A 12,834-nucleotide genomic window follows, 5' to 3' on the forward strand; every position below is an offset into this window, starting at 1 on the left:
TTAATACTGAGTTGTGGTCATTTTTACAATGTTTCTGTAAAATTTTACTCAGGCTTTGGTACCTTAAGACTTAATTATTCATTATTTCAGGGTGCGGTATCTGGGTCAGTACAAGCATCAGATAGACTCATGAAGGAGCTCAGGGACGTCTACAGATCACAGAGCTACAAGGCAGGTGAGGCTCTGGCCTGCTGGCCACTTGCTGCTTTACACGGAGCCTTTCTCTTTTGCTTTGCCTTCCTTCTGGGGAGTGATGGGGACCATTTAGCACAAACTGTTTTGGAACTCACTATTTTTCTCTTTGATCACGATAGGGTTAGATATGTGTGCCACCACACCAAATATGTGTCATTTACTGAAATATAGGTAGACCTCTGTGAGTCTGAGGCCAAATACAGAGTTGGAAATTTTTATTGATGTTATTTCAGAGATGTAAAACTCAGGTTTAATGAAATTCTAAATGATAAAAGATATTAAATGAGTTTATCTTGTTTGTATTTTTATTTTCTGAGATGGGTTTTTCTGTGTATTCTTGGCTGTCCTGGAACTTATTCTGGCCTCAAACTCAGGCTGGCCTGGAACTCAGAGATCCACCTGCCTTTGCCTCCCAAGTGCTGGGATTAAAGATGTGCGCCCAGTGAGTTTATCTTTTGTATTTAAAAAAAAAAATTACAGGGGCTGGAGAGATATCTCAGTGGTTAAGAGCACTGACTGCTCTTCCAGAGGTCCTGAGTTCAATTCCCAGCAATCACATGGTAGCTCACAACCATCTGTAATGGGATCTGATGCCCTCTTCTGGTGTGTCTGAAGACAGAGACAGTGTATTTGTGTATTTATATACATAAAATAAATCTTTTAAAAAAATTGCATACTTTTTCTTGCCTTTTTTTCTGGTGAAGATATAACTTACAATTTTTATTTTCTGGCAAAAGCATGAGTAATACTACTTAGGAATAAGAAAGATTAATGCATTTTGTTGTACAAGGAAAACTTGCTGGGTTTATTTTCCTAGTTTTCTTAGTTTGAAACAGAGCTTACAGTAGAGGTGGTGTTCTTTTTTTTTTTTTTTTTTTTTCGGAGCTGGGGACCGAACCCAGGGCCTTGCGCTTGCTAGGCAAGCGCTCTACCACTGAGCTAAATCCCCAGCCCCCGGTGGTGTTCTTTTTTAAATTGATGGGTTTCATTCATTCACAGTTCCACGAAAAACATCTTTCAGGGCTGGAGCTGAAGCTCTTTGGTAGAAAACTTGCCCAGTTGACATAGGGCCCTGGGAGTCAATCCTCAAAAGCAGGAATTTTTTAAACAGATAGTAAGATTTGTGCATTACAGAGCCTGAGGGGAAAATGTATTGCTGTAGAGTAAATAAAAATAGCATTTAGGAATAATTGGTTCAGTTAATTTGACTTTATTAAAAGAATACTATAGAGTGGTTTAGAAGATTGATATTGAGAGCTAGAGAGTGGTTAAGAAATGTCCTACTTTGGAGAGGACCCAGTTCCAGTTCCCAGATTTTGTGCTCACAGCTGCCTCTGACTCCTAGTCTCGGGTGTCTTGACACCCATGTGGCCTCCACAGGCACGTACACCGGTGGTATATATAATGCATAATACATACATACATAATACAAATACTAAAAATGAATACATTTATGTGGATGCTCTAGAAAGGGGGACAGTAGAACACAGACGTCTCATAAAAGTGAAGATTAACGTAATACATATAGAAGGACTCCTTTCTTAGAAGAGTCTGTGTGCTTGCATAGTGTATGTTTTTCAGTGGAAGTCAGCACTAAGCAGTGTCTTTAAATTCATTTAAGTATCTTTTAGTTGATAGCCTTAGTTACTTTGATAGTGAAAATGTGTTGTTATTACTACTCAGCATACTTAGAGCTAACTCACACCAGAGTGATGGAAATGAAGAGTGACCAGTATGTCTTATGTCTCCACAGGGATCTATTCAGTGGAGCTAATAAATGACAGCTTATATGACTGGCACGTCAAACTACACAAGTGAGTACCTGTTGTGCTGACCTCCTTTACAATGAAATGTTGGGTTTTCTTTCTTCTTTTTGCCTCATCAGTTTCATAGTTTTGTATTCTGCATTTGCTTGGACAGCACTGCTCAGTAAGTGGTTGTTAAATTACTAAAGTGAGCTGTTCTGAGGCTCAGACAACAGGGAGTGATAGACAGGCAGGGAGTATTTGACACGTTTATGAGATTGTGGCAGTTTACAAACAAAAGGTATTCAAATAGCATGAGACTGTGATCCTGTTTATGTTTGAAATAAGGAGATTTAGGCAGTACGTGTAGAAGAGTTAGAGAAAAAAATGTTTTTATAGTGATTTACTTTTGGTGGTTTTATTGGTGGTAATTTTTTTTCCTTAAACTTCTTTGTTAAAAGTACGATTTTAGGAAAGGATATTACCAAAACGTCTTTCAGTTGTTTGAAAAGTTATGTGTATCTAATTGTTGTTCTTTGGAATGACCATTAATTTCAGATTCCCTTTGTTCCCAGGGAGCTAGAGCCCATAGTGATTCATTTTATTTTTTCTGGGACTGTGGAGTACGTTCTGTTTAGAACTTACCTTGGAGGCTCTGTTCCCCCCCCCCCCTTTGGACTGGTTTAATTGGAGCTTAGTAAGAGAGGTTTCTCTAATCTTGTTTGAACTGGCTTTTGTTTTATTATTCTTAGGGTTGACTCTGATAGTCCTTTGCACAGTGATCTTCAGATCTTAAAAGAAAAAGAAGGCATAGAATATATTTTGCTTAACTTCTCTTTTAAGGTAAGAACATTGTAATGGGTTCCATGTTCTAGTGGGAGGATGTTAGTGGCTCAGCTGCCTTGGAGAGCAGTTTGGTAAAGTGGAAGATATTCATACCACATAGTTCTGGATTTTTTTCGTTTCCTTTTCTTTTCTTTTTCTTTTCTTTCCAAACTTGCTATCTAGACTAGAGTAGCCTCAGACTCACAGAGGTCTGCCTGCTTCCCTTTCACTCCCAAGCATTGGAATTAAATGTTGATACTGAGCTTGGCTAGTTGAGGAACTGCTGAGATGTGTACTCCACAAGAGATGAGTGCTTAGACACCAGGACACACACGCATGTGTAGAGCAGCATTGTATCACAGCTACAACCAAAGTAATCCAGTTACAGTGACCTGGAGAATGTGGCATCCATAAGATATTGACAAGATAGGTCAGTCTTCTATATAGTATATATAAGTAGAAGAAATTAGACTTAGACTCCTAGCAGTTTTGTGTAGTTTTGTTTATATAGAATTCAAAACTTGTAAACAGTGTTGTATAGGGCATGTGTTGTAAGTGCAGGTAAGGGAAATCTGGTCCTGCAAATAAATATTCTTAGGCATTATAACAGTCTTTAGCCAAAAACCATATTTCTCTTGTGCTAAAATTCCATGGGGCCAGGGACTCTGGTAAAATTAGGAAAAACATTTCTAGGAAGACTTTTAGGTACACAATAGTGAGAAAAGAAAGCTCAAAAACACCGAAATTGTGGTTCATACCTGGGCAGCAGAACCAGAGAACAAAGGTGTGATCACCATAACAAGCTGCTGAGCAGACAGAGGCATCTGCTGGTCTTGTGGGCATCCTGTTTACAATAAGCTCTAAAGTTTTCCCTGTATATTTATGTTCCTTTTGAAGATGTTAAAAATAAAGGTTAAAAAAGAATAGTAATGGGCTCTAGAAAAATTTTAGTGGTTTCATGTCTAATATGGTAAAATGTAATGATTGATAATCTCAGCTAGATTGAGGTGTTTTGAGGTTTATGTTGAGTGTTCTTGTGAGTTGAAGAGGAGGATTAGCGCATCCGCTGTCTTGCAGTTACAGGGTTTGTCCACAGTGGTTATCCAAGTGACTTTGAATTTCTTCTTGCTGTGTAAGGGTTTGGGTTTGAAGTTGTCTCTGGGAAAAGGGACTGTCGGACTTTCAAGAACATACTGAAAAGCCTACGGTCTCTGGGATGTGCTCTTTGTGCTGTAAGCCAGCCATGGGAGGTTTTTATTTGAGGGCATAGTTGGTCTGTTCTGCTTCTTGTTTTGTCTTAAACAGTTGGTTAGCTCCCTTTGTTAGCACTGGTTGATAGTATATAGTTGGTCTCTGACAGAGTAGTTAGAGGCTGTTACCTAATCTTAGAAAGAAATGGTGCAGCGTTTGTACATGGCGTTGGTGCTACAGGTGACACAGGTGGGTTTAAGATGTTTTGAAGGAAGAAAACATAGACGTTAAAGAATATTTTCTTTCTTTTTTTTGAGCTGAGGACCGAACCCAGGGCCTTGCGCTTGCTAGGCAAGCGCTCTACCACTGAGCTAAATCCCCAACCCTAAAGACTATTTTCTTATGCTTAGAATTGTAAAAAGCTTTATTAGTTGAATTCCAGAGCACAGTTTATGGAGGAGCCTCTAGGCTCTGAAGTAGAATTACTTTCTGAGATTTCTGAAACTGAAGGTAGTTCTCAATCAGTCAAAAGAGGTTTTATAGTTGCTCATTTGGGATCATGTATTTAAAGAAAGATCTATTCTAATAATACCTTTGCTCTAACAAGCTTTATGTCCATGCTTTGTTATAATGTTACATTATAGATAGATTTAGAAGTAGATGAAGCTCTCAGTGGGTTGACATCTTGTATGGGCAGGTGTCTTCATTTTCTAACTTGCAGTAGAAATGTAGGATGATCCATTTTAGCCTCTAGAAACACCTGTCCTCTGCCAGGAGGACTGAAGAGTAGTATTTTAGTCATTTTCCACTTGTTTTCTTGGAAATAATTGGATGAGACATGTTTGTTCCTATCTTGCCTCAAAACTAAGTTTTTAAAAAAGCATTACTTCACGTTGTTTGAACATAAAAATTGGACATAATTTTTGTTAGACTCCCTTGGCCTGCCTTCATCAAGAGCAGGAAGCCATTTTCCTACCTAGCTGCTGCAGAAAGTTAGAGGCAGCTTTGCTGACCTGTCCGTCCATTAGGGGACTAACGAATAACGCTCTTGGCTACTTTAGCTCCTGTCTGTGTGCTATCAGATGACTCTCACCTTTTTAGGGCTGGAGCGGGGCAGGGTCTCTGACTAAACCTGGAATTCTCCAGTGTGTCTAGATGGGCTGACCAATGAGCTCAAGACATCCTCCTGTTCATGTGTCCTCAGTTCTAGACACACAGACATGTGCTAGCATATCTGACTGTCATCTTTGGTTCTGAGGCTGGAGCTCAGATCCTTGAGCTTGCACCGCTGTTTCCTCAGCACCTCTGACTTTATGAAGCAGCTTAGTCATTGTATTGAATGTTACCATTGGTACTCACCATATTATAGGTGATTTTCTACTTGTCTTTTTTGTGTTGTATCTCCCTTCCCCGGCCCCATTCCCTTTTGGATTTTCTTAGGACTCCTGTTTCCTACCTTTTAACTTAGTAGTTATATGTTTTCTTACTCATCCTGTGTATATCCTTGAATTGTCAAAGTACAATATTCTGGTTTTTGCCTTTGTAATCTCATAGCCTTTGAGTACTATTTCTCAAACTACCTACTACTGACCTTTTAATACAGTTCCTCATGTGTGGTGACCCCCAACCATAAAAATTTTTTTGTTGTTACTTCATTACTAATTTTGCTAAGTTATGAAATATAACGTAAATATCTGATATGTAGAATATTTGTTATGTTAGATAGGTTGAGAGCCACTGCCTTAGAATGTTTGAGTTCATGTTCTCAATACAAGCATTTACATTCTTTACTTGGATTATTCTGAGACAAGCCAAATTTGGAATTTTCATGCTCTTTATTCTCTCAGGTTATATATAGCATTATCTTTTTTCTGCCTAAAAAATATTGTTAAGTATTTCTTTTTAGGGTGGCTTTGAAGATGGAAAATGCATCTGTTTAATTTCTTTTTCTCTGAGATAAGGTCTTGTTCTGAGTCACAGACTAGTCTCAAACTCGTTACCTTCTCTTGCTTCCTGGGTGCTGGGGTTACAGGTATGTGCTGGTTTGCCTGGCTTTAATTGCATTTTTGAGGAATATGGATTTTTAGGTTGGCAAGTTATCAACTCCTTTCAGCCCCCTGAAGATACCTTTCTTATCACTAAAGATTCTAGTCTTTTCTGAAAGTGCTTATAGTGAGTGGCCAAGCATTGGGAAATCTTTGAAAAATTCTCATCCATTTTTCTTGCCTTATTTTCTCTTCTAAGACTCAGACATAAGTGGTAAACATTGTGTCATTTTTTTCTGCATTTTTTACCTCTTGTACGTTTTTGGGTCTTCCCTAACTTCATTCTGGGTGTTTGTTTTCTGTTTTCCATTTCCTGAGCCTCTTCTCTGCAGTTTGTTGGCTCAGTCTCAGTCACCTCAGTCAGTCACCTCAGTCTCAGTCACCTCAGTGTCAGTCACTTCAGTCTCAGTCACCTCAGTCAGTCACCTCAGTGTCAGTCACCTCAGTGTCAGTCACCTCAGTGTCAGTCACCTCAGTGTCAGTCACCTCAGTCAGTCACCTCAGTGTCAGTCACCTCAGTGTCAGTCACCTCAGTGTCAGTCACCTCAGTGTCAGTCACCTCAGTCTCAGTCACCTCAGTCTCAGTCACCTCAGTCTCAGTCACCTCAGTCAGTCACCTCAGTGTCAGTCACCTCAGTGTCAGTCACCTCAGTGTCAGTCACCTCAGTCTCAGTCACCTCAGTGTCAGTCACCTCAGTGTCAGTCACCTCAGTCTCAGTCACCTCAGTCTCAGTCACCTCAGTGTCAGTCACCTCAGTCTCAGTCACCTCAGTCTCAGTCACCTCAGTCAGTCACCTCAGTCTCAGTCACCTCAGTCAGTCACCTCAGTCTCAGTCACCTCAGTCTCAGTCACCTCAGTCTCAGTCACCTCAGTCTCAGTCACCTCAGTCTCAGTCACCTCAGTCTCAGTCACCTCAGTCTCAGTCACCTCAGTCTCAGTCACCTCAGTCTCAGTCACCTCAGTCTCAGTCACCTCAGTCTCAGTCACCTCAGTCACCTCAGTCAGTCACCTCAGTCTCAGTCACCTCAGTCAGTCACCTATTGGGTTGTTAGTTCCTGCTGCTTTGGCTCCGGATCCCAGACCTCTAAGGTTCTGTTGTAATGATACACAGTTGTGCTGTGGTTTGGTTTCATCTTCTCTTCCTTCCAGATGTGCAGCAGTTACCGTAACTGTGCCTGTTGACTCTGTCTCACTGTGTTGTCCTTACGTCTAAGTCTTCACAGTGATGGACATAACGTGGAAGATCACAGAAGAGGGTTGCAGTATTGTGTTCTTCCCCGGAAGGGATTAACGTTTGCCCTGCCAGGGCCACAGACAGTGGGGTACCCAGACAGTGAGGTGATGGAGATTGTTGAGAGCCAGGCTTGACTCCCTGTGAGGGTAGTCGGCCGTTGGTCCCTTGGGGCCCATCCTGACCTGCAGAATGCCCCCAGGCGTCTCTTTGCCGCCCTGGCAGCAAGTCTGCATTCTGCTGTTTGCTCACCTCTTCCAGTCCTCTTCTGTAGTGGGAAGAAAAGGCCTCTCCCAGGCCTGACCACACCACGCTGCTTACTTATGGTGTGAGTTAGTGCAGCTCTGCTCTGTTCTGTCCTGACCTGTGTCTCCTATTTAATGGCTTTGTTGTTACTTGTTTCTCATCTGTCCTTTGGTATTAATTTTACTTTCATGACCAGGTAATAAGATGATATATTTATTGATTATTTGAAAACCTTCTAAATAATGCAAAGTTAAAAATGATGTTCTTAAAATTGATTAAACTTTTTTTTTAGGATAATTTCCCATTTGATCCCCCGTTTGTTCGAGTGGTGTTACCTGTTCTCTCAGGAGGGTAAGTTTACATATTCACTTTTTTGTGATAGTATGTGTCAGAGTGATTCTGTGTCAGGTAGGTTAAAGGGACTTGAGAACATACATTTCTAAGTAGTTCTCAAATGAAACTGAGAGCACTTCCTTGGGGTCCACATTCAGAACCACAGGCCGAATTAGTTACTTATAAGTACACATCCTAATGGAGTTTATTTATAGGTATTGACCCTCTAGAAGCAGGTTTTAGCTGAGTGTACCTGCCTGTAATCTCAGTCTGTCAAAAGCTGATGCAGGATTGTGAGTTCCAGGCCAGCCTTGGCTATGCAGTAGGTCTGAGCCTGCCAGAGAGACCCATCCATGTCTATATCTGGATATTAGGTAATATGGTCAATGTATATCAAGATCCGGTCTTTAAAAAATGTTTTCCAAATATAAAGGATGCTTGAAGATTTCAGGAATGTTACAGTTACTGAGCTTCTCACAGGTGCTGAGTGTAGTCACAATGGTGATTTGGCAACCTGAGGCGACTGTGGAAGTGATCTCGGCATGAATAGTTATTACTTAATACAGTTGACTGGCGATTGTCGTACAGCTGTCCTGAATTTGTCTTCCTTCTTTTTGTAGTTAGGAAGCTATGGGAGGCAAGAAAAAGATCAACTCTGAAATGTTATGCAGTCCCCCATCAGACATCATTGAACTACTTGTAAGGAAGCAGGGAAGGTTAGAGTAGTTGTTTCTCTTGCAAAGGACCCAAAGTCAGTTTCTAGCACCCATGTGAAGTGACTTACAGCTACCTGCTACTTCAACTCCAGTGGATTTAATACCCCCTTCTGGCCTCTATAGGCATTTTGCACACACATGAATGAAAAGAAAAACAGTCTTGAAAAAAATCGTTTGAGAGTTTTTAAATCCTCAGCTAATTCTACTTTGTGAGATAATTTCTATTGTAATAATAAAATCTAAAAACATTGCCTATAAGCTGATAATTTTTGTATTTGAGACAATAGTGAATGGCTCCTAAAGATAGACTTCAGATCTTCTCAGAAATAGTCTCTTGTAATATATAGATGTGCAAAAACAAATGGAATTTTTTTGTTCCTGAGATCACATCCTGGTAAGATTTCTCAATATAGTCAGAATATGTGTGACCTGATGTTGGGGTGTAGAATCCGACACGACTGGCCATTGGGTCTGTGAGGCTCAGCATGTCTACAATACAGTCCAGGAACACTTCTTTAAAAGGTGACTTAGGTGCTGCCTGCAGCCTGCTCCTTTGGTGACATCTCCCAGAAAGTCCTGTGGTATATTAGATATTTTGAACGTAGGCTCAGTCATATTTATTCCAAAGGGACTTGTTGAAGACTTGATGTGATTTTTCCAAAAACTCAGTAAATAACAGCTCCTAAATCTGTTTTCCACAAAATCACTGGATAACTTCTAATATTAATATATATATTTGGCCCCTTGGCATCTCAGAAGATGGCGTCCTCTGGTTTGCTGTTTGGGAAATGTTACTCTTTGAGACACTGCAGTTCTGAGTGATGCTCAGCTGAAGTAATTCCATAGAAATGTAGCTGCTGCTTTTGGCAAACTGTTACAGTGCTGACCACAGTCCTAACAGTGAGATACTGTTAGGATGAGTGGAGATCACAAGCTAGGAGGGCTAAAGTTTCACTTTGTTACCTTTAAATACTTCTGCATGCTTCTGGATCAGGCAGTGGGGATGGTTTTTCTACCATAAAGCCCCATGGCTATTTTTGTAAGGAGAGCATTAGGTAACCTAGCCAAATATTTACATACACAAAATAAACATAAGGTGGAAATATGGTGAATTTTAAAACTTTTGTATCTCTCAGAACACCAGCCCTTTCCTAGCCAAGTATAGCAATGTTAAACTTTTTTACAGTTTAGTGTTGCTATAGCATTGTAAATTCTGTAACAAGTCTTTTTTTCCCCCTCCTTCCTCTGGTAAGCATATTTAACTGTGAATATTGGATTTGTCTGTCATTAACTGGTATATAGGAAAAAGGAAATAATTTCCTAGGAACAGAAGAGATGGCTTAGTTGGTAAAATGTTTGATGAGAAATTAGGACCTGAGTTGAGATACTAGAGCCCACATACAGTCTGGATATGATGGCTTATTCCTGTAACCCAAGCACTTGTGGGGAGAGGGAGGACAGGGAAAGGAGAAGAATCCTTGAAGCTGGCTGGAATTGGTGAGAGGTTCATTGAGAGACCCTATCTTAAACAGTATGGGGATAGCTGGAGTTAGGCCTAACCTCCATAGTGTGTGTAACACACACACCCCAACCACACACAAAAGAGAGGAGAAGCACCTAGAGCGATGGGTCCGATCTAAAGACTATAGCTGAGCTCCCATCGCCATGGGGTTAAGTGACAGAAGACCTGATGAAAAGAGGAGTGAGGTAGGGAAGCCTAGTAAAGGAGAACCAAAGTGGCTTCTTTCATAGCTCAGCTACTAAAAGAAGAAAAACTACTAGCTGATCAAAACCAACAATCTCAGAATTAGAAGACAACTTAAATTTTGTATGAAGGTATAGAAATGGAGGCATGGTAGGGCGTGTGTGGGCTCTACTGTGCCGTCTCAACAAAACACTGAAGACTCAGACTGTACAGCTGTCTGTAACCCTGTCAGCAGAGTTGTCAGCATTGCAACAGGGTGCAGAGAAAACTCCAGAGACTGAAGAACATGAGTGTCCACTAAGAAAACAGATTGTTTTGCTCCTGTTTTCTGGGATGTATGGAGCGAAGGTTTTAGTTTTTGATATCAGAAAAGTTTATTAGAATTCTGTTCAACTTGTTTGACAAGTCAATGGTATTAAGAGTAAGGACTGTAAACATTTGAAATTGGCCAGTCTTCTGTCTCTAACAACAGTTTCTATTTCTGGATGCTGTCTTCTACTTTTGTGTGAATACTGTCTTAGTAATGATTCAGAAGTTAAGGAAGATTCTCTATGCTTGCTTTCCTTTTTTAAAGGTACGTGTTGGGCGGAGGAGCACTGTGTATGGAACTTCTCACAAAACAGGTAACTTCTGTACAATTCTCAGCTTTAGTGGACTATTTCTGTACATAAGCTGGATGTTAAGAGGAGAGCTCTTAAATGTAGTAGCACCTACTTCTGAAACAAGTGTAAGGTAAAGTGTTTCCATGCTGGAACAACCATTGAGAGTGGTGTTGATCTGAAATTATAACCCACTCGCTGACATTTAGAACACGGGTTGTTAGTGAGAATCTAGAAGTGGCCCACTGTTTTTCCTGTCACTATGGATTTGTAAGCATTGATTGCTACTGTTAGCTCCTTCTCTGTGCCATTTCATTAGGCTTTTCTGGATGGGAATTGTGAAGATCGCTGAGTTTTAGATGCACCTTTTTCTTCCTGCAGGGCTGGAGCAGTGCCTACTCAATAGAATCTGTCATCATGCAGATCAATGCCACCTTAGTGAAAGGCAAAGCTCGGGTACAGTTTGGAGCAAATAAGGTACTTGACTAAACTCCACAGACATACTGGGGTGCTCAGGCTGGCATGCCTTATGTTGGAGGTGTCTTCCTGTCTTGATTCTATTTTTAAAATTTATTTTTATGTGTACGAGTGTTTTTCCTACGTGTATGTGTCTGCACCATATGTGTGCCTGGTGCCCTCTGAGGTAAGAAGAGGCCATTGGATGAACTATAGCTAAGGGCAGCTGTGAGTCACTGTGTGGATTATTGGAATTGAACTCAGGTCCTCTTCAAGAAAAAGCACTCTTAACTGTGGAGCCCTTTTCCAGCCCCCACCCCTGTCGTAGTTATTTTGAGACTATTTATTTCATTTTTTATTTGGTTTTCTTGTTTTAGAAAGGTGTAGGTAGAAAACACAGATGTGTAAGAGAAGATACTCATTACAGCTCCTTAACTGCACTGTCTTGGATGGTCACAGACGTGTTTAGTGTTTGAGCTCATTGTTGCTAAATAGAACACGCTACGTTAAATCCTGGGGGACCTTGAGGTTTCTCTAAACTGGGACCATGTTAGCATCATTAATTTTCAGCCCGTGTGTACATGCTGGACTCTATTCTAATCTACATCATTAACCTTTTCATCCTTTTCATAACCTAAGAGAGATGTTCTGTTGTATAACTCTTAAGGTCATGGGGTCAAGACAAAGGTTTTAGTCAGCAGGCATAGTCTGCGCACCTACTCACTGAGATGTGTGCTGAGTATACTAGGACGATCCTCCTAGGTGAGATTGTAGGCATTCGTAGGTATTTGTGATTGTTTTGAAAAGAACTTTTGTGATGGAAATCAACCTTGTTCTAATGCTTTTTGCATAGTGAATGTTTCCCCTAAAGTTCTTTGTAAGTTTGCATTGTTTATCCAGGTAGTAAGATTTATATTTATACTGTACTTCAGATTGTTTTAGAATGTTAATCCACAGAAAAAGAAAAGTTTAAAAGATCATTATTTGGGATGATAATGTTGCTTTTAACAGCTGTTTGTTTACATGGAACAAAATGCCATTGTCTAAAATCTAGAAGGTAAGCAGCTCACCTGTGGTCAGCAATTCCTATCAAACCTACCTACCCACCTACCTACCCACCTACCTACCCACCTCCCTACCTACCTACCTACCCACCTACCCACCTACCTACCCACCCACCCACCCACCTACCCACCCACCCACCCACCCACCCACCCACCTACCCACCTACCTACCTACCTACCTACCCACCTACCTACCCACCTACCTACCCACCTACCTACCCACCTACCTACCCACCTACCTACCCACCTACCTACCCACCTACCCACCTACCTACCCACCTACCTACTACCTTCCTACCCACCTACCTACCCACCTACCTACCTACCCACCTACCTACCTACCCACCTACCTACCCACCTACCTACCCACCTACCTACCCACCTACCTACCCACCTACCTACCCACCTACCTACCCACCTACCCACCCACCTACCCACCTACCTACCCACCTACCTACCCACCTACCTACCTACCTACCCAC

At 41.1% G+C, this 12,834-nt stretch overlaps 1 protein-coding gene across 5 annotated transcripts in view; it reads left to right on the forward strand.

Annotated features, from left to right (window-relative positions):
- Ube2q2 (ubiquitin conjugating enzyme E2 Q2) overlaps positions 1 to 12,834 on the forward strand; it is a 59,924-nt gene that overhangs the window by 32,378 nt on the left and 14,712 nt on the right. For all 5 annotated transcript variants that reach the window (XM_039082376.2, XM_039082378.2, XM_039082379.2 and 2 more), the window contains 6 exons: positions 91 to 175; positions 1,949 to 2,009; positions 2,693 to 2,783; positions 7,772 to 7,830; positions 10,808 to 10,856; positions 11,214 to 11,309. In XM_039082376.2, the coding sequence (XP_038938304.2) occupies positions 91 to 175; positions 1,949 to 2,009; positions 2,693 to 2,783; positions 7,772 to 7,830; positions 10,808 to 10,856; positions 11,214 to 11,309 (441 nt within the window). The remainder of the gene's footprint in view (positions 1 to 90; positions 176 to 1,948; positions 2,010 to 2,692; positions 2,784 to 7,771; positions 7,831 to 10,807; positions 10,857 to 11,213; positions 11,310 to 12,834) is intronic.

The sequence above is a fragment of the Rattus norvegicus genome, chromosome 8 (genome assembly GCF_036323735.1).
Source record: "Rattus norvegicus strain BN/NHsdMcwi chromosome 8, GRCr8, whole genome shotgun sequence".
Taxonomy (NCBI): Eukaryota; Metazoa; Chordata; class Mammalia; order Rodentia; family Muridae; genus Rattus; species Rattus norvegicus.